The sequence below is a fragment of the Rhinichthys klamathensis genome, unplaced genomic scaffold (assembly GCF_029890125.1).
Source record: "Rhinichthys klamathensis goyatoka isolate OS25496 unplaced genomic scaffold, OSU_Roscu_1.1 h1tg000281l_1, whole genome shotgun sequence".
NCBI lineage: Eukaryota > Metazoa > Chordata > Actinopteri > Cypriniformes > Leuciscidae > Rhinichthys > Rhinichthys klamathensis.
Genome location: NW_026606800.1, coordinates 5,148,730 through 5,169,145, shown reverse-complemented (window position 1 = coordinate 5,169,145; position 20,416 = coordinate 5,148,730). Strand labels below are relative to the sequence as shown.

Here is a 20,416-nt window from a genome sequence, read left to right as displayed (position 1 = left end):
ACAGATTGAATTTAGGCTTTTATTCACATATAAACATTGATCAGCGAACAGATGCTCAACTATACTTAAAAACTTCATTGGTACTTGCTGAAGCACAAACGTGCTGCGTAACACGAGAATGACTCTCATTGGTTATCACACATCAAGTTACCATGCTTGAGCTTCTGTTTACCACAACTGATGTGTGAGTTGATCAATGTATGTATGTGATTATTACACGGCTCTGTAGAATACTTGATTCTGATTGGTCAATCGCGCCATCCAAAACGCTTGCTGCCACGCTATAGCAACTGCTCTCTCCACGGAAGCTTTGCATTTAAAGAACTAATAAATATTTCAACTCAGATCAATATTTCATGTCTACTTATTTACTTATGTGGCAAGTAGCGCTGTGTAATAAGCGGGATAATGTACATCCAGCCGGTTGTTCTCTCAAAATTAACCCTCGACAGGGTGATGAGGACTTCCATCAACCTAAAGAGGGTTTATTTTGAGAGAACAACCGGCTGGATGTACATTATCCCTTACATAAAAGCCTAAATTCATATAAAGCGATCAAGTCTTCAGAAAATTTGGACTAAACCGCTCAATTCATATGGATTAGTTTTACAAACTCTTTATGAACTTTTTGAAGTATCAAAGTGGTAGTTGCATTGCTGCCAATGGAGGGACAGAAAGCTCTCAGATTTCATTATAAAGATCTTCACCTGTGTTCCGAAGATGAATGAAAGTCTTACATGTTTGTAACCACATGAGAGTGAGTAATTAATGACAGAATTTTCATTTTTGGGTGAACTAAGCCTTTAATTTGATTATGATTATGAGGGCAAATGAATTTTTTTAAAAATGTGTACAGGTAAATTATTTATAATAAGTACTGAAATATTAGGGGGGGGGGGGGGGGGAATCAATTAAATCAATTTGATTTCATGGTGAAATGATGTACAATTCCTGTGGCACTTGTTGCCACTATTTGTCTGAAAGATGATTTTGTTAATGTACCTACTGTTTGCAGATTTATATTCATATTTGTATAAAATGTAGCACCTTTAATTAAGTATATTATTTTTTGTCTTTTAATTGCTGTATACAAATACAGTAGTATTGTTGAAGGAAAAGACGTTTGTTATTACTTGAAGACCCAGCAGATGGCGCTCTTATATTAGCACTCATTCTCCAGCTAAAAACGATATAAGAACAAAAATGAAAGGAAACTCAAAACAGCTGTCATAATATTTTATGTAGCCTATAATAATAGGCTTATATAATAAGTATAACAGTGATCAGTCCTTTCAGTTTCTTTGTATCCACAGGATACACAACTGCCACACAAATATAGCTACTAATAGGCCTACTTTCAATCACTCATGTCCAGTAGCCTACCACGAGAGTCAGCCAAACAAAAATGTCAGTGGCAACATTTATAAACGGTTGTTTATGTATTTCATATTTTCGCATCTTTTTCGATATTCATTCATTATATATATATATATATATATATATATATATATATATATATATATATATATATATATATATATATATTATTTTTTTTATTAACATAAGAACGATCAGATAACAACAGATGACATATTCACTCATGATATTAGGCTTCAGAAATAAAACAGATGACGTCATTGTCTGGATATATCTGTTTTTTTTACAGTCTATGATCTGTTGACAGAAACTTAAACCTCTCTCATTACTAAACTGTCTTGGCTGGCGAGGAATGCAGGAGATGAAATTCCTATTGTATATCTATGTATCTATGACATTGACATCACAAACATAAACAAATGGCACCATAGCTTCTCTTCAGAACATTCCACTGAAGTCCACTGAGGTCCACAGGGAACTAAACTAAAAATTATGTATTGGATAGTTTTCCACAAAGACTAGTTAGCCTACTTAAAAAAAAAAAAAAAGGATAAAATAAAATATATTGTAGGTATAATAAAACATCCAAATGTACCGGTAATGTTATTAAAGTAGGCTATACAAACCATATGCTTTTAAATCAATATAGGCCTACTACAATATCTATAATAAATGAGAATAGCCATACATATTTATATACTTATTGTATTACGGCCCGCTGGAATATTCGCCTCTGATGGGTTAATCGTTGTTTTCAGCTGTCAAATGTTCTGAATAATCATCCGGGCAAACGCTGTTTAACTGACCGCCGATCTCACCGGTACTACGTTCGTCATTCTCATATCACTTCGCGCTGTCTATCTGGTGCCATCTATCGGCTCAAACGGTAACTGATTGGATTAAAAATGGTTTTCTGGTCTTTTTGATTGATTGCCTCCAAGACAACGAACGAAAACATCGAAAGAAGTAAGACACAGGTAAGACACAGACACTACCGGATGAGAGAGTAGTTAACAGAGGATGACATGTAACTTGGATTGCTGATTATTAATTATACTTTAAAGGGGTATTATTATGTATGCCCTTTTACGAAGTCTTGATTTAGTTTTCTGGGGTGTCGTTGTAGTTCTTGATTCTGTTCAAATAAAAAACATCTCCCTTTGGAGTGGCCTTTGAGCTAACCTTGCAGGTCTTTTTTTATGCTCAAACAGCAACATTATACACTAACAAAAGTTGAAAAGGTGAAAAAGCATTATAGGGACCCCTTGATTGTGATATTGTTGCAGCGTTGGTCTTATCGCCAGGCAGATTGTTTTCTAAGGGCCTATTTTCTTAGCTGCCATTCCAATCAGATGTAGTAGACAATATATAATTATTTTAATTTTTAGACAATATAAATTATTAAAATTTAGAATAATATATTAATTTTATTATCAGACTATTTGTCCGTACAATGTGTCTGCATGTGTGTGTTAGTGTGCCATTCTATTGATTAGTCCAAGGTGTAGAATTAATCAAATCACCCTGTAGCCCAAGGGTGCTTCTCAATATCCCTCCTCGTCTCCTCGCTCCTCCGTCCTCCATCCTATGACCCGGAAACCAATCGAGCTCAGCCATCTTGAAGGACATCTCAAATCAATTCTCTAATTGCACCGCGAGGAGGCGAGGATCGAGGAGTGAGGAGGCTTCCAGAGGAGCTATGAGCGAGGATACACAGGTGTACCCTTTGCGGAAGAGTTTTATCGACTAAACATGACGCACGTATCAATTCTCCTCCCCCTTCACATTGTCACAATCATTTGAATTTATACTTTACTCTTGTAGTTTACATAAACCACACAACTCACATATTTCAACAAGGTATCTTGCTTTATTATTATTTATTATTAATTTCTTAAATAAACAAACTTTAACAACATAAGGGCAGATCCTTTGAGCACTGCTGATGACGCAGTGAAGTGACGTTCGAGTGATCAAGTATTCCAATGTATAAAAAAGCTTTCATTCAATTCCTCCGTCCTCATTTTTTTTTTCTTGCAGCCTTCCCTCGCGTCCTACAGGGGGTGGAGCTGAGACGCGAGGAAAGGAAACGAGGATGCACAAATAAGAAATGAGAAGCACCCCATGACTGGTGGCCTGGATGGGAGACCTTCTGGGAAAACTAGGTTGCAGCTGGAGGCCAGATAGCAAACAGTCATTAAAACTATGTTAAATCAACATTAAGTCATTGAATCAACATCGAACTCTGATGTTGATTCTACATCATTCAACACCCTGTTTTAATATTGAAACAACGTTGAAATCCTGTCCGGAATTTCAATGTTATTTCAATTATCAGGAATATTGAAACAGTGTTGAAATTTCAACTGAACTAAGGATCAACGTGATTTAAATGGAATTTCAATCGTTGTTAAGCCATAGAAAATGATTGCGATGCATACGAAAATAATGCCCTAAATAGCATATAATGAATATCCTGCTTTATCTACAGCCAGGATGTTAAAAAGTGTTGGAGCATTTGAAAGCTTGTATAGCCTAGCCTAAAACACTGACCACAGTGACACCACACTATTTAAGGTAAAAACAAATACATTTTATTAGCATATATTATTTCATTATTTGTTCTCTTTAGCCTATTTACAGTTCATGGTCCTCTGACGTCTGAATGGTTTGTTGTCCAGTCCCTCCTGCTGTCTGGTCTGGCGCATAGCGCAGCCACTTTTGTACAGCCTGGGCAAAAGTAAATTGGGTGACGACGGCTGTTCCCATCTGCTGTGTAAGAGCATCTAAAACAGAAAATACAAGCACAATGCAAAAAAAATAGCATTTAAGTTAAACAGAACACCAACATTTGCACACTTGGTAACAAATTCAGACGCAAAAGATAAAGTCCAGTTATCAGGCGCTGTTTGACAGAACCTGATAACTAGGCCTACGCGGTCAGAAAAGGTGCATCATGTCAGAACAGAACGCCAATGAAATGTCTAACCGGCAAAGCTTTAAACCACGAGCAAATAATAAACTTTTGTGATTGCGAATAAGTGTCCTGTGAGTGTAACTCTACCGCTGCGTTAACGTTCTGCATTGAATAAAGTAAGGTAAATCAGGTTTTCGGTGTAATTCTGCCCTGCTGCGGTCACACTAGGTGCAGCACAATGCCAGCGTTGGTGCCAGTCTTCACCGGAAGTCAGAAGAAATAGCGGTGCTGTGTTAATAGATTTCACGACATAGGCTACATCCTCCCCTAATGTATCTGCCTATTTAGCAATTGGTACAGACATGTATTTCGAGCTAGCTATCAAAAAACAGACTGGACTCTGAGGTTTTGCTAACTTTGTAACCCGCACGATAGCCATCAGCACAATAACGTCACATTATTTGGCAGATTTTGACATTGGTTTAACAAAATCTTTTTCAATGACTGCAGCACTGCATCGGTTACTACACTAACCATCATGTTAACGAGTAGGCTAACAGTATTTGATTTGGTAGCTACAATTCATCGAACATTAAGCAAGCTTACCTGATCGTATGAGTCCCAAGGGTCCAGCAATGAGCTGTGTCCGGTGCAGTAGGCTACGTTTGGTCTACCACCCGTTGATCTCCTGGTCAACCAAAAATCGATGGATTTTCAATCATATTTTCCGGTCAACTATATATCGATGCATTTTCAATCATATTTCCCGGGCAACTATATGTCGATGACTTTGGTCAACTCTAAATCAATGACTTTTCAACACATTTGGACGGTAAACCAAATATCAATGCTTAGTCAATCATAAAGATAACAATAGATCAATGTTGATCCAATGTTGTTGCCATCAACATTAATAACGTCAGGTTTCATCGATATGGTAATGGTGATTCAACATTTATTTTGCATTGAAATTTCAATATCAACCATAATTGATGATTCAGATGGAAAATCAATATTTATTCAATGTTGGCTTGCTGTCCGGAGGTGTTAGAGAGGCCAGCAGGAGGGTGATCATCCTGTGGTCTGTGTGGTTCCTAAAGCCCCAGTATAGTGATGGGGACACTATACTGTCAAAAAGCACCGTCCTTCGGATTAGACGTTAAACCGAAGTCTTGACTCTGTTATCATAAAAAATCCTTGGATGTCCTTCAAAAAAGAGTAGTGGTGTAACCCCGGCATCCTGGCCAAATTTGCCCACTGGCCTCTGTCCATCATGGCCTCCTAATCATCCCCATATATATATATATATATATATACTAATTGTCTTCATCACTCTGTCTCCTCTCTGCCAATAAGCCGGTGTGTGGTGGGAGTTCTGGCACAATGTGGCTGCTGTCGTAACATCCAGGTGGATGCTGCACATTCGTGGTGGTTGAGGAGATGCCCCGCTTCCATGCCGAGAACTAATTATTATTATTTGCCTCATGTTCTGTGTATCAATCACGATTCAATGCGACAGGTGAACGTACATTTGATCTATAGATAAAATGCTGTATTTCAATATCATTTAAAGGCCTTATCAGCAAGACAGCATTTACTTCTTCCATGCAGAGAATAGTCGATACTCTCTCTCTCTGTATTATGATTTGCCAAACTTCTCTTGTCTTCTAATCTTTTTCTCTCCTGAGTTCTGCCTGTTCCTCAGAGCTGCTGCTCTGAAGTTTCACTTGTATGCTCTGTGCTTTCTGATGTCTGTGCTTTGTGGGAAGAGTACCGCCGAGGGTCAAGGGCTTCATACATATTTGAATGTTTTGGCTGTATGGTCCTTTTATTAGTATAGTTGTGTGTGTGTGAGGCTGGTGGGAGGTTCAATAGTATCCAGCATGGCCTCACTCCAAGCTCCCTGCTCCCCAGGCTAATATTTCTGAGGCTCACTGCCAGTGGTGTGACTCAGTCCAAGTATGACTAAATAAGGTAGTCCAGTTTATTCAAGAGAAGAAAATGCTAAATAAGCTGCTTAACCTCCACTATTTATGCCATCAGATAAAATATTTTATTTGTGCACCATAGACTAGCCTACATCTGATCAGGTCAGGATAGATGGATGCCAAAAATATGTAACCACTGCACAGCAACCACTGATTAAGCAACAATTTTGACTGAGTGCATAGATGCAGCGAGTGTCTCAGTGTCAGTATGCATCATTTTGAATAGGCTTTAGACCAAGTGCATTAAACAAGCGAGACACTAGGTGGCAACTATTCACTTTGAGAGAAAAGAACTTGCTTTAGTTATTTCCAGCATATTAGTTTGTTTAAAAGGGATCCTATTATAACTATTTTTTTTTTTACATTTTAAACTTTCTTTAGTTTGCAATGTTGCAGTTTGAGCATGAAAAAGGTGTGTGTGTGTGTGTGTGTGTGACTGTGTGTATATATATATATAGTTTTTTTTTTTTTGTCTTTTTATATATATATATATGAGTAAGCACTGTTTCTGAACTCCCTGAAAACGCTTTGAATGTAGTCTTGAGTTTTCTTCCAGGAATGTACATGTCCCAACATTCCTTATTTAAAAAGTTCCTGCCCAAGGCATATGCAAAACAAGGGGCAAAGCCTGTTTGAGTTGTGTTAGTAGTGTGTTGAAACACGGTTAAAGGCAGGGTAGGCGATTTGTTTCAGAAACCTTTTTTGTTATGCTGATTGAAAGTCTCTTCACATCCTGATAGCAATCACTGGTCTAAATGTATTTATATGTATACACTACTACCAGTCAAAAGTTTTAGATCGGTAAGATTTTTAATGTTTTTAAAAGAAGTCTCTTCTGCTCACCAAGGCTGCATTTATTTGATTCAAAATACAAAAAAACAGTAATATTGTACAATATTATGACAATTTAAAATAAATGTTTTCTATTTTAATATATTTTAAAATGTAATTTATTCCTAGGATCAAAGCTGAATTTTCAGCATCATTACTCAAGTCTTCAGTGTCACATGATCCTTCAGAAATCATTCTAATATGTGGATTCAGAATATGCTCAAAATTGGTCCCCTTTTGTAGTATGGAAGAAAAAAAACTATGGAAGTAAATGGGGCCCATCAACTGTTTGGTTACTGACATTCTTCAAAATATCTTCTTTTGTGTTCAGCAGAAGAAAGAAACTCATACAGGTTTGGAACAACATGAGGGTGAGTAAATGATGACAGCATTTTCATTTTTGGGTGAACTATCCCTTTAAGATTGTCAAAAGATTATGTTTAACTATGTTATTCAATCATTTATCTACAGTAACTGTTTTTAAAATCTCTATCACCAGATAAAGAAAAGCCAAACCATGTTTATTTTTGGGGGAAAAATCATTTTCTCCAGTAAAATTGTATAACCGAGCATAATTATTTAATTGCTGCATTGACATGGCAAACATACAGCAAGGTAGATGCAAGATCTTAAGTTTCCTAAAACATAGATAAAGGTTCTGGACCACAGCACAGATATTTAGGTCACATGAGCATTTTGATGTTGTGTAAATGTTCCTTGTGTTAAACAGGCTGCTGCAAGCCCTTGACCAACATAAATGCAACAGGGTCAAATGTCACTGGTTTCAGAGATTTATTTTCTTGAAGAGACAGAGCACACTCTGAAGACGTTTGCACATTTTTTTACACAGCAATAAGCTTAGCTTATATTACAGTGAACCACTACGTCACCAAGATATGGGAAGCCAAACAAACAAGAAAAATGAAAAACCAATGCAGCTACATTTAGTGTTCTTGTGCAAAATGTAACAAAACATACAATATAAATATGAATATGCGAATGACACCACTAGAAATTCCCACAACTTTTGACCTCACAAATATGGCATGAAGTAAAACGTCAAGGGCAAGAAGAAGACTTGGTCAGTTTTGTTTGTTCTCTGTAATACAGCACCATAAACAGCAGGGGAAGCCCTACTTCCATGTTTTAGCTTGTGTAGGGAGAAAGTACATCTGGCTTTAAGATTTAGTACAGGAAAAAAATGCAATTTGGGATGAATAGACCTGATTAAAGCTGCTGTAAGTGTTTTTTTATGCCATCAAATCAAATGCAAAATCATTTTAGTTCCCTTTTAGCCAAGATATATATATCTTGGCTAACAGCAATTCATGGTGTTTACACAGTGTTCTTTTTTTCAAACACCTATTTCAGTGATATCTGACTGTCAGGTAGTGAAGATTTATGTATTGTAGGCCTATTAAAAAAATCACTTACAGCAGCTATGATTTGACCTATTTTATTTTTCCTACCCATTTTAAGTGTGTTTAGGGAACTGTGGCTTTAGGGACAGGGATTTGAGACCTTTTGTCCTCTCTGTTCCTTTTGCATTCGTAAAAGGTCATTTATTTAACAACAGCAAAATCTCGTCACAAATATATGACGGGTAAAAAAAAACCCAATGTGGTGACATTTGGTTCGAGGCCTCTCGATAACCCATCTGCCTTTACCGAGTGACTGGAGTGCGTGGTGTTGACGTCCCGACCTGTAGGTCTGCCCTGGGTGTTCCTCGCCCCGGGCTAAATCAACAATGAATAATCACTGATTGCGTTTATGCTGGTGTCAGCACATGGTTTCCATACTGACCAACAAATTAGTTTTTATCTCCAACGATATTTTGCTTTGAGCATTATCTCATTGTTTGGCGGTATGCAGGGATGGTTCATTTGCCTGGCAAATAGTCATGCAAACAACAATCACCTCTCTCAAACATGATGCGCTCAGAAGAGTGAATCAGCATTCAGAGGCACTGCATCGAGCGGCGCCCTCAGGCACTTTTCAAAGGAAGTACAACATTTCTTAAGGCTCTGGTGACAATCTGCAATGTTTGAACTCGCATGGAATGCTTGACATTTTTGGTCAACAGATGTGTAGATTAAGATCACAGTCTGTATTAATAAAAAAATACATTGTAGCTCTTACAAAAGCTCTTATTTTACCCTTATTATAGTGACTCCAAGGACAGTTGCTGTTTGCAGCCCTTACTGATTTTTAAATACAAAACAGATTAATAATCTCCTTGAACTGGAGCCACTTCCTAAACTTTGACACTCAATTCATTATTTTGGGTACTTGGGGATAGGGCTGGGTAAAAATATAGATTTTCCAAATAATCATGATCTTCATTTGAACAATTCTGATGTGGATTCTTAATATCCAAATTATTCAGTGGCTGCGTGATAAAGTATTTGTACCGCGCTTCCCATCCTACAGATGGCACTGTGTTCAGCTAATATTACTCACTCCAAATCAACTCAATCTTCAGTGACACAGCCGCAACAAAACAAAAATCATATATATCATAGTTAGCAATATTTTAAAGTTTACAATCTGTTTTGAATGTGATGCAATACAAATGACGGCAGAAAAAAAAAAACTTTTCTATTAAGTCTGGGGTTGCACGCTAAAATGTGACTATAATAGAGTGAAAAATAGCCTATGACACCGGAGAGGGACAGAATCTTACTGGAATGGGACTAATCTGTTCCTGGGGGACAAAACGTAATATTTGTGAGCAGGAGCAGAAAAAAATACATCTTTTTTTTTAGCGGGAGCGTAGCCTCATTCCCAAACCGAATGACTCAAGTCAAAAAATTTTACTGAAATGCATACCCAAATACATCGGAATCATATTAAATTGGATTGAAGTCCTGACTGAATTGAGAGCTTGTTAATTATAATCAAGAATCGTAACCGAATTGGAAAATCTGTATCGATACCCAGCCCTACTTGGGAATGTCAATATGAAGAATTTAAGTATAAAAGCACAGCCCATCCACCAAATTGGATAAATTAATTTGTTCTACTATAGGCACTCAGTATAAATGACATATTTAACAGTACATTAACATTATCTTAAAAGGGTAAAAAAAAAACTATAAAACAAATGAATATTGTTAGAATCCTAAAAATATAAATATATCTCAATAAACATCTTGTGGTTGTTAGGCTTTACCATTATATATATATATATATATATATATAACATTTAGTTTTTTGTTTCAAATAAGAAATGGTGCCTATAGGTGAGAATAAAAAAAAATGTCTTAACATTTTTCTGCAGCATCTAAAAACAAAATATTAAGACAATCACGAGTAAAACAGTGTGCGCTTTACACTTTTCCGTAACACAAGCATGTTGAAAAGAACGCACATAAAGGGAGTGTGGCTTTAAGATTCACCCGTTTGTTAAAGCGCTAGCTGCAAAGATCCTATTCACACATGTTCTGAACTAAAACACTGGCATTTACACTATATGTACAGCATCTACAAGTTTACAAACATACACACTCCTTTAAAGGCCATTGCGGCTGGTATTCTGTTTTAAGTTTTACAGTTTTTTTTTTTTTTGGTGAGACAGGGCCGATCGGTTAGGATAGCTTTAGGGGGAACCCAGCGAGGTCTTGAACTGTAGTGCGGGCGAGAAGATCGAATCCTCTTACTCTAGTGGGGGTTAGGAGCTAGCATATGGGAAATAATGTCTATGAGGTGGTCTAGGCCGTAGAGGTAGCCGTCTTCCCTGTTACCCTCCACCCAGGTGGCCCTGTGGCACAGCTCCTGCCCCTCCGGCAATGGTGTGGTCTTCCCAAAGTCTATCATCCACACTTTTGCCTGGTCCCGTTTGTCATGGACGAATAATAGAGAACTGCCAATCACCTGAGAACGAGAGAGGGGAAGAGTTACACGTGCACAACACGGAAATGCGTTAAATGTCAGAGTCTGTTCCTTGGGTGTCGCATCTTTAAATGTTTCATCATAAATTCACTCGTAAAAACTTGACACAACAGACACAAATATCCTGTTTCCATCTTATTTGTGCAGCAAACATACGCTCACTTATTAAACAGATAGTTGTGCATAACTTTTTCCACCATACAGTTTGTTTTTGTTATCTATTAATGTGAATAAGCACGGCTCTGTGTTTGCATAGCCTGTTCTACCTCCTTGTATTAAAACAAAGTTCTGACACTGGCAATACATGAAGTTGATCTAGTGTATTTGTCTTTAAAGTCGATTAAAAGAGGTTGTGTAACCAAGCAGTCTTCTGGCTTTAAGCATCCAGTGTAAACAGATAATTACTTCAGAGCTGGTCTTTTCATAGATGCTATTGTGTATTATACGTCATTTTCCCCATTTCCACATGCTCTTATCACATGGGTGCGTAAAAGGTTGCATTTATTAATTCCACCATGGTCGTTAGTGTAACTAATGTGTCTTAACTTGATAAACAAAAGAGTGACTGTTTACCTCGTGCGTTTTGAAAAACGATGACATTTCCAAAGTGTCCCTGATCTCTTTCAGGCGATTCAGATAGGAATGCTTTGGGAAAAGAGACAAAGTGTAAGTAACTATAAAACTATAAAAAATACCCACAAATGTAGTGTCAAAAATACTTTTTCAGAATAATATTGGATGCATGTGATACAAAATCTATAATGTAATGAAAAAATAAGCCTTTTTCTTTAAACCTGCATATAAATTTCATAATTGTATATTTATATATACAAGTATAGTTTACTTTGTAAAAAAAAAACATGAATTGAAGACTATCGAGATATGTTTGAACCTTTTTTAAAGAGTTATTTAAATGTGGCACCTCTACAATAATGTTCTATTATGTTAGCTTTAATAATAATAATAATAATTTAGCTTTAGGTAATTGCTATAGTGAAGTATTAATAAAAAATACTTTTCTTGCATTTATTAATATGGTTGATTTCTACACATCCTAATACACTTTTAATATTTAAAATTGTTAAAATGAACATTATTTAATATATGTAACAGACATTAATTATCAAACTGCTATATTTTATTTAAAAATTGACATGAATATAGATTAATAAATTGCAATAAAATGTTGTTAATTTAGTTAATGATACCGTATGCATTAACTAATGTTAATTAATAAAATAACCTTATTCTGAAGTTATATATATATATATAATAGAAATAGAAAAACAAAACATTTTTAAGGTTGAATTTAGTTACATCCCTGATTTTTTCAAGTATGTATTTGGATGCTAAACAGAGATTTAAACCATATGAGTCAAGACTTATTATCAGGAATTATTAGTGTCCTATAATCAGATCATACAGTACCACCACCACACTCTGTTCTAATTCATTCCAAAATAATTGCATTAATTCAGCATTTAAATCAGAGGTTGTTAATTGTGGAAATAAAAGCAAGTTTATCTGACAATTTAAATCTAAAGCACATTTATCAGATGAATCACAGAGTATATAAGTGAATAGGGATGCACATTAAGCTTCAGGACACGCTGTGGACAAACATTGGGTTAAATAAATGCCTCACATGAAGCCAATAGGACAAGTTCTTTGGAACTATTTGTCTATAAGGCTTAACTTTAAGGAAACACCCCTGTTACAACATGGGAAACCTCCCATGTAATGTTATTTCTTTGTTCAAGGTGCAAATATCCTATTAATATTTAAACCAGTAAGATTGCATTTACAGTACTTTAATGTCACAAGAATACACAGTCGTGTGTCAATAACTGCATTATGCAAAGAGCTGTGTATTTACATGTGTGTATTTCTCTGTAATATAATCAAGTTTGTGTGCATCTTAAAGAGTGGTTTTCCTTGACAGCAGGTGAGCTTTCGCTGGTTTCAAACATCTATAACTCTGAAGGGACTGCACCACACAAAGGAAACCCTTAGGTTCACAAACCACCCTGGGGGGTAAATGAGAGAGTTTGGCTCCACCTGTCACTCACTTCCCCTCCTTGTGCCTCAGGAGACTTTGAAATTGGCAGAAGGCCCTAGAGCACATAAACACATGAGCGCAGACTTACCAGGATGTTCTCGTTTCCTTTGACGAAGTCTTGGAAGGCCTCAGTCACTTGTTCTCGCGTTTTAGTCTTTTTAAAGTCCCTGTTTACTGTTCCGTCCTCATTCTGTGGAAGGGAAAGGGAAGATGAATTCATTGTGCCGATCAATATATATATATACGTATATACTGCCGTTCAAAAGTTTGGGATCGGTAAGATCTTTTATGTTTTTAAAAGAAGTCTCTTATGCTCACCAAGGCTGCATTTATTTGATTAAAAATAAACCAAAAAAGGTAATATTGTTAAGTATTATGACAATTTAAAATAACTGTTTTCTATTTAAATATATTTTTAAATATCATTTATTATATATAAACTCAAGGCCAATGCTGTTTCTACATCAGGGCACATGTTTTACCATGTTGATACATTTGAGCCAATGTTGCTCATAGCTCAATCAATTACAAGTTTAATTATTTTATTTTAAGGATTTGTTGAAATAACCCCAATTATGACCATAGTAATAGTGGTAGTAAACATGAAAGGGCAAGGCAATGTCATATTGATGCACAGTGGACAAATTAATGTGCTTCTAAGTTAAGACAGTAATCACAACAACAGGAAGCTCAACAGTCTGCATTAAGGGTGGGACATATACCCGTAGACACGGTTAATTGCAAGAAATGTGTCAACCAGTAGAGATTTTGGACTTGTCTCTATCACGGTTATGCTCATGTGACGTTGCTGTTCTGCATGGTAACAAAAGTTTATAATTTAAATGTGTTCAAGCATTGCACTTTTGAAAAACAAGTGATTTTAAACCATTGAAGCGCAATAAGCAGCGTAAGGCCGTGTGTCCACCAAAGCGTTTTTAGCCAGCTGAAAACGCTAGACGCTCTGCTGAAAACGCCTAGCTGTGGGCGCTTGAGAGCGTTTTGGCAACACAGCGTTTTTTCCGTTGAGACGTTTCATTGCTATGATACAGAATATCCGCAGCACAGTTTACTTGTAACTGATTTCGCAGATAATTTGTTTCATACTGAAAATTTATTTTTCATCCATTTTGTTCAGTTAGCTCTGCTGGTTGACGTCGTTGTACAGAAAGAATGTTGTGACAGTTGGTCGGTGTGGTATTAGTCCCGCCCCTCCTCCACTGTGATTGGACGGCTGGGTAAAAGTGACAGTGATGAGCGCTGCGTTTTATCCAAAAGTTGAACATTTTTCAACTCTCGGCGACCAGTAAAAACGCCGGGCGCTCAGCGCTTGAGCGTTAAATACACGCTCAGCGCCTCGTTGCGCTCATGGCGTTTAAAAAACGCGGCGCTCCCATTGAAAACAATTGAAAACGTACGCCAGGCGCGAGTAAAAACGCTTTGGTGGACACACGGCCTAAGAGAACTAATTTCGCTATATGTCTCTGAGAGACTGTTTGGTCAGTCTGAGTGACACATGAAGCCGCTGCTCATTCACCGTGTGAGGACTGAACTGAGTGCTTTTGACACATAATTAGGCTTGAAATGTTAAATACACACTTACATCTTTGCAAGTTACTCGTAAACAGTCGTTTATGTTAAGTGAATGTGAACAGTTGAGAAAGAAAACGCATGTGTAACTGTATTGGATCTGTGCTTTCGGTCTTAAAGTGACAGCAGCCTAATATACCTGCTGTCGTCTGTGTCATTAATGTTAGTCAAACAACAAAAGAGAAAATCTCTTACTGCTCTTGACTGATAAGAATTGATGCATTTAATAAGAATAAATGTATATTTAATATACACAGTGAAGACTATGCAGTGTTTTTTATACATTTGATTATTTTATACAATTTATGTAGTATTTATTACAGTATTTCTAGAGCTTGAAGTTTTTCAGTTTGGTCTATTTAATTTGTGTCTTTGTTCTATTGTAGTTTGTTGTCCTATTGCTTGTAATTGGTTTCTTTGTTCTTATTTTATCACTGACTGTTTACTTGTCTTCTGTAAGCTTGAAAGATTTTCTTTTTTTACTTATTATATTATTACTATTTTTTTGGATAGTGATGTGAAATTTCAATAGTATAAACAAATTGAAATAATAAAATCCGTATTTAAATCAATAAAAATAACTACATCGAGAGATATATATCATTGAAATAAAATGACTTAAATCGTGATTCGTGATATAAGATTTTGGTCATATCACCCACCCCAAGTCTGCCTGTTATTCAGAAAAGACTCTATGTAGAGCCGCCCAGGGCATCCCCCATCCATGAAAATAGTGAAAGAGGGGGAGAACCTGCCCTTTGTGCAGATGGAAAGTGCCAAAGGAGAACCTATACTTCCCTATTCATGCAGGACATCTGCAGAGCTCTCATTAACGAAGATTTATTTTGGAAAATCATGACAGAGACTGAACATAAGCTTTCTAATCTCCTCTTGCTTGTCTTAATGGAATCAAGGCCGCCTGGTTTGGCATAATTAGCTGAATGTTTTTTAACTTGTATTAAGTCTTTTTGACATTTTCCATGAGGGTGTATTTACATTATTAGGGCAGTGTATCTAGGCCGGAATTACAGAACTGAAATCATGTTGTGAGAGCTGCAGCCTGTCACTGACTGATGTTGAGCTCAAAGAACGTGCCACAAACAGGCTGTGTGTGTGACAGAAACATTCAGTCACAATCAACCTCTTGAAAAAGGCCAATCCTGCCCCTTCACCTGAGTGTGAGGTTCGGGATCTAATTAAAACGGTACCGTGATTTCTCAGATAAAACAGCAGTGCGCTTCCAAGATCCCTTTTGTTAACTCAGGATTAAAGTTAAGCTCAATGAACATTGTTGTTGCATAATGTTCATTCTCACAAAAAATAATTTCGTCTCGTCCCTATTTTTCTTTAAAAAAAGCAAAAATCAAGGTTACAGTGCCCCTTTCCGTGCCCATCATTTATGACATTCATTTGTTGTTCATTCAACAACAACATCTCTTTCCACACATCATTTTCTCTTCTCTATGTCATTGCAAATGCGCAGTATACTTTCTATTATCGGGTTTCAATCCGATCATTACATGTCCGCTCAATCGGATTAGAAAAGGTTTAAACCACCCCTTACAATCCGAATGAAATTGTAATTGGATTTGGCCAATTCATTCCTATTGACATGGTTACATTTGACTTTTTTTATTCTGACTGTGCTACAAGCTACATGTAAACGCAGCTACTGATTATCAGGAAACCAATACCTCCGATATGACCCGTAGATAATGTAGTTTGTCTAGTCTTTCAGTTGAGACGAGTGTGATGATGAAAACATGTCAAAGTTCCTTTAAAGCTTTTGTGACCGAACGTCTCACCTTGATGCCCTCGATACGGAAGCCTAGCGTGGCGGTGGAGCTGATGGTTTCCCTCCACTGCATGTAGCGAGGCTTAGTGACCGCTTTCTGTTCTTGCTCCTTTTCCGTGGGGGCATTGGGATCCACCTCGATCATCTTCTGGTACATGTCAGATCTCAAGCTAGGCTTCTTCCTGGCTTTCGTCAACTCCTCTTCCAGATACGTCCTGCAAGAGGGGAGAAAAATGACCCACTGGCTCAGTTTCTGTCATTTAACTTGTTGCTTGTGTTGCATCATCAATCATATTCTGTTGAAGTTTGTAGTGCCTACTAAAGTGTAGTTCGTCTTATTAGCTAATGGCATGATAACTAAATCAATATTTATTCTCCAACTTTACTTTTCTTGGAAAACACTCCCTTAGAAACTGAGAAGTGCACTGAATGTGCGTGAATCTGAAAGCATCACATTGTTTTGTTTGGCCAGGCCAGCAAGGATTCTGTTAATATCCTGACCATCTGGTTATCTCTATATTTGTCCATGGCTGCTGCCGTGATTCGGTCAGGCTTGCAACAGCAAACAGAACAGTCCCGGGAACAACAGAGATGAGAAAGTTGAAATGTGAGAGTAGGGAAAAAAGTGATGAGCGATGGACGATGTGTTTCATGGTCTCCTTGCACCAGCCGCAAACAAGCACAGCTATCTTTCACCAGATTAGATGACACAGAGCTGCTCTGCTGTGAAATCTCTAGGGAGTGAGGTCCTTGTTCAAGTTCTCTGGTGCTTGGAATGTATAACATCTGTACAAATAATGGGTCAATGGAACTATTAATTTTAACATAACATACAAGATTTTCAGCAGCAGACATGCTGTTGCATAAGTGGAAGATAAGAAAAGATGAAGATTCCGTTTTTGCAGGGAGGGGAATTTTTTGCCTACTATATTTTGATTAGTGATTAGATGAATTTCTTTCTCTCTTGTTCTCTCGCTCTCTCTCTCTATTTCTTATATTATACACAAGAGACAAGAAACTTTTCGATTTGAATTTTGAACTCTTTCAAACAGGATAGTAGAACAGAACTTGTAAAACACTCTAGATTAGCAAATAAGCACAGTAAAGTATTATTCATAAACTATTATAGTATTTATTCATATACTTTTATAGTATTCATATTTTGAATGAGCTTTTTTAATGTTCAGTTTACTTTTTTAGTAACTATTAGTTTTATACATTTTTAGTTTGTTTTAATAATTTTGTGCTTTTGTCATGTTTATTAGTTTTTTATATTTCTATTTAGCTTTAATTAATTTTTATTACTTTATTTATTTTCAGTTAGTTGCCAATGCAACATTTCTCATTTTCATTTAAGTTTTTAAAGTTAAATTTAGGTTAGGTATTTTTTTTATAGGCTATATCTAATTAATAATATTTTATTATATTTCAGCTTTATTTCAATTAACGAAAACAATTTATAATAGTTTTAGTTCTAATACAATATATTGTATCTAAACTAGAAAAAGTAAGTTAAGTTCAAATTAAAATAATGTAAACACTAAAGTTTCAAGGTTATATACATTCAGAGCATTACTGAATGGTTGCTAAGGCGTTGCTGGACAGTTGTCAAGGTGTTGGTTGTTGCTATGAGGTTAATGAGGTATTCTGTGTGGTGCTAGGTGTTGTGAGTTTTTTCTTGGTAAATGTTTGCAGTGGTGTTCTGGGTTTGTGGAGTATTATAGAATGTAGAGAGGTTATTCTGGGTCAGATTTAGGTGGTCTCTAGGTGGTTACTAGGGTGTTCTTAGTCATTACTAGGGTTGTAGATAGATTTTTGTGAAGTAAAAGGTTAGGTGAGGCAGTGTAGCAGCATAGTGGTCAAATCTCAGTAACTGACCTGACGCCCATCTTGCAGTCCATGACACAGGGTAGGTCAAAGTCTGCCAGCAAGTCCTCCATCTGATTGTACCTCTCTCCATCCTTCTCTACATCTCCATGGTAGGCGGGAACATATGGCTTTAGCACGTCTCTCATTAGCCTATCGAGACATTGCTGCTCACACTCACAGTGTTTCTTCAGGATGCGACCGTTAGCTCCAGCTTTGAAATTGCCTGAGGAGAGCAGAGAGAGACAAATGGCAATGCATTGCATCTCAGCATTACCACAATAGGAATAATTCTTTCAAATTCAAAGCAATTCACTATGCACTGTTTTGAATATATTAACTGACTTGGATTCATGGAAACTAATGGAACATCTTTAGCTCCTTTTTGAAGCCTACCTGCATGGCCAGCCAGCTGTATCCAAGGGTACTTCTTCTTGAAGGACATGACAAATGGTGACCAGTGCACCATGTTCTTGATCTTCTTCCATGATTTATGCTGTTCAATGACAAAAAGAGAGCAAGATGAGTCCCCATTTAAAGTCATGAAATCAAAATTGGCAATTCTTGTTTTTTAATGCATGTTGCCCTCTTAATCTTCAATCAAAATAACTTCTCCCTCTTGCAGAAACATCTCTTCTTTTCTCTGATGACACGTTTACTGGCGCGAGGCGCACATCAATAGCAAACCACAACCATCCAATCAAGTCCCGCCCTACTTTTTTCTTTTCTTTTTCTTGTTCGAGAAGCGAATATCATTCGCTCGGATCATATTCACTCGGATATACCTCACAATAGGAAAGAAAAGACTATTTCAACTTCCAACTTTGTTATAAAACTAAAACAGTGATAACAGGGTAATTTAAACAACATTTTCAAGCTTTTTTATAATCATCATGCATGCAGTTTTTATGTGTTATTTGAGAGTGTAAATGGAATATTTATACTTTTAAAAATTATTTTTTCACTACAAGAGGAATATCATGGTATCATGGTTTTTGTTCAAAAATATAAGGCAGCACAACGGTTTCAAAATTGATAGCATCAACAATCATAGCATATTAGAATTATGTAAAAAAAAATCAAGAAAATTCAGCTTTGCCATCACAGGAATAAATTACATTTTAAAATATATTAAAATAGTAATAATTTGTTAACTTGTAATACTATTTATATATTTAAAAAAATTATATATATATATATATATATATATATATATATATATATATATATATATATATATATATATATATATATGTTTACCCATGTTATTTTGAATAAGTATTACTTATATAATGACATTTGGCAGGTGGGGTTCATTTTCCTACAACAAAACCCAGACTAGAACAACATGCGGGAAAATAAACAAACAGGTCTTTTGCATGTATTTACATACGTTTGCTGGCACTCCTACAGTGGTCAGTGATGATATCATTGTTTACACAGCACAGTAAATTGCTTTTTGCAAAGGATTTATAAACATACAATCAGATATCGCACATAAACAAATGATGAATATGTGCAGTTGCATTTTTTTTCCAGGCTTGTTTTCCTGCCAAGGTGAACCATTTCACCTGGAACCATCTCATAATGTTCTTGCTCTATTTGGACATACTCGCTCCCTGCAGAAAACGCTGTTATTCCACTTCACTAAATGTCCTTGAGTGGGAACTCTTTAACTCTCCATGTTGGCATGGTAAACACATTCTTTATTCTGCTCTCAGTGATAGATGAGGGGTTTCCTCGGGTGACCAGGGAAGCCTCTCTCCCCGCAAGCACATTTTGAGCCAGCTCTCCCAGGAAGAGCACTTCAATGCTAGACATGCTATGACCACAAATCAGCCCCCTTCCCAATCTAGAGAACCTGTCTGGCCAACAAACACAAGCCACAGAGTGCATTAAAAATCTGTTGAGAGGCGCTTTGTCATGCAACAGAAAAAACCCTTTCTATCAATCAATGGGGGGGTGGTGATGGCGCAGTGGATAAGACACATGCCTTTGGTGTGAGAGACCCGGGTTCGAATCCACTGTGAGACACCAATGTGTCCCTGAGCAAGACACTTAACCCCTAGTTGCTCCTAGTTGAGGTGTGCGACCTCTGACATATA

At 36.7% G+C, this 20,416-nt stretch overlaps 1 protein-coding gene across 1 annotated transcript in view; it reads right to left on the bottom strand.

Annotated features, from left to right (window-relative positions):
• Positions 1 to 10,331: 10,331 nt before the first annotated feature.
• Positions 10,332 to 20,416, bottom strand: part of itpkb (inositol-trisphosphate 3-kinase B) — a 28,457-nt gene continuing 18,372 nt past the window's right edge. Inside the window, exons 3-8 of the mRNA XM_056269187.1 lie at positions 18,708 to 18,807; positions 18,324 to 18,537; positions 16,456 to 16,660; positions 13,152 to 13,253; positions 11,578 to 11,649; positions 10,332 to 10,986 (exon numbers count right to left, since the gene is read on the bottom strand). Coding sequence (XP_056125162.1) covers positions 10,774 to 10,986; positions 11,578 to 11,649; positions 13,152 to 13,253; positions 16,456 to 16,660; positions 18,324 to 18,537; positions 18,708 to 18,807 — 906 coding nt within the window. The 3' untranslated portion in view covers positions 10,332 to 10,773. The remainder of the gene's footprint in view (positions 10,987 to 11,577; positions 11,650 to 13,151; positions 13,254 to 16,455; positions 16,661 to 18,323; positions 18,538 to 18,707; positions 18,808 to 20,416) is intronic.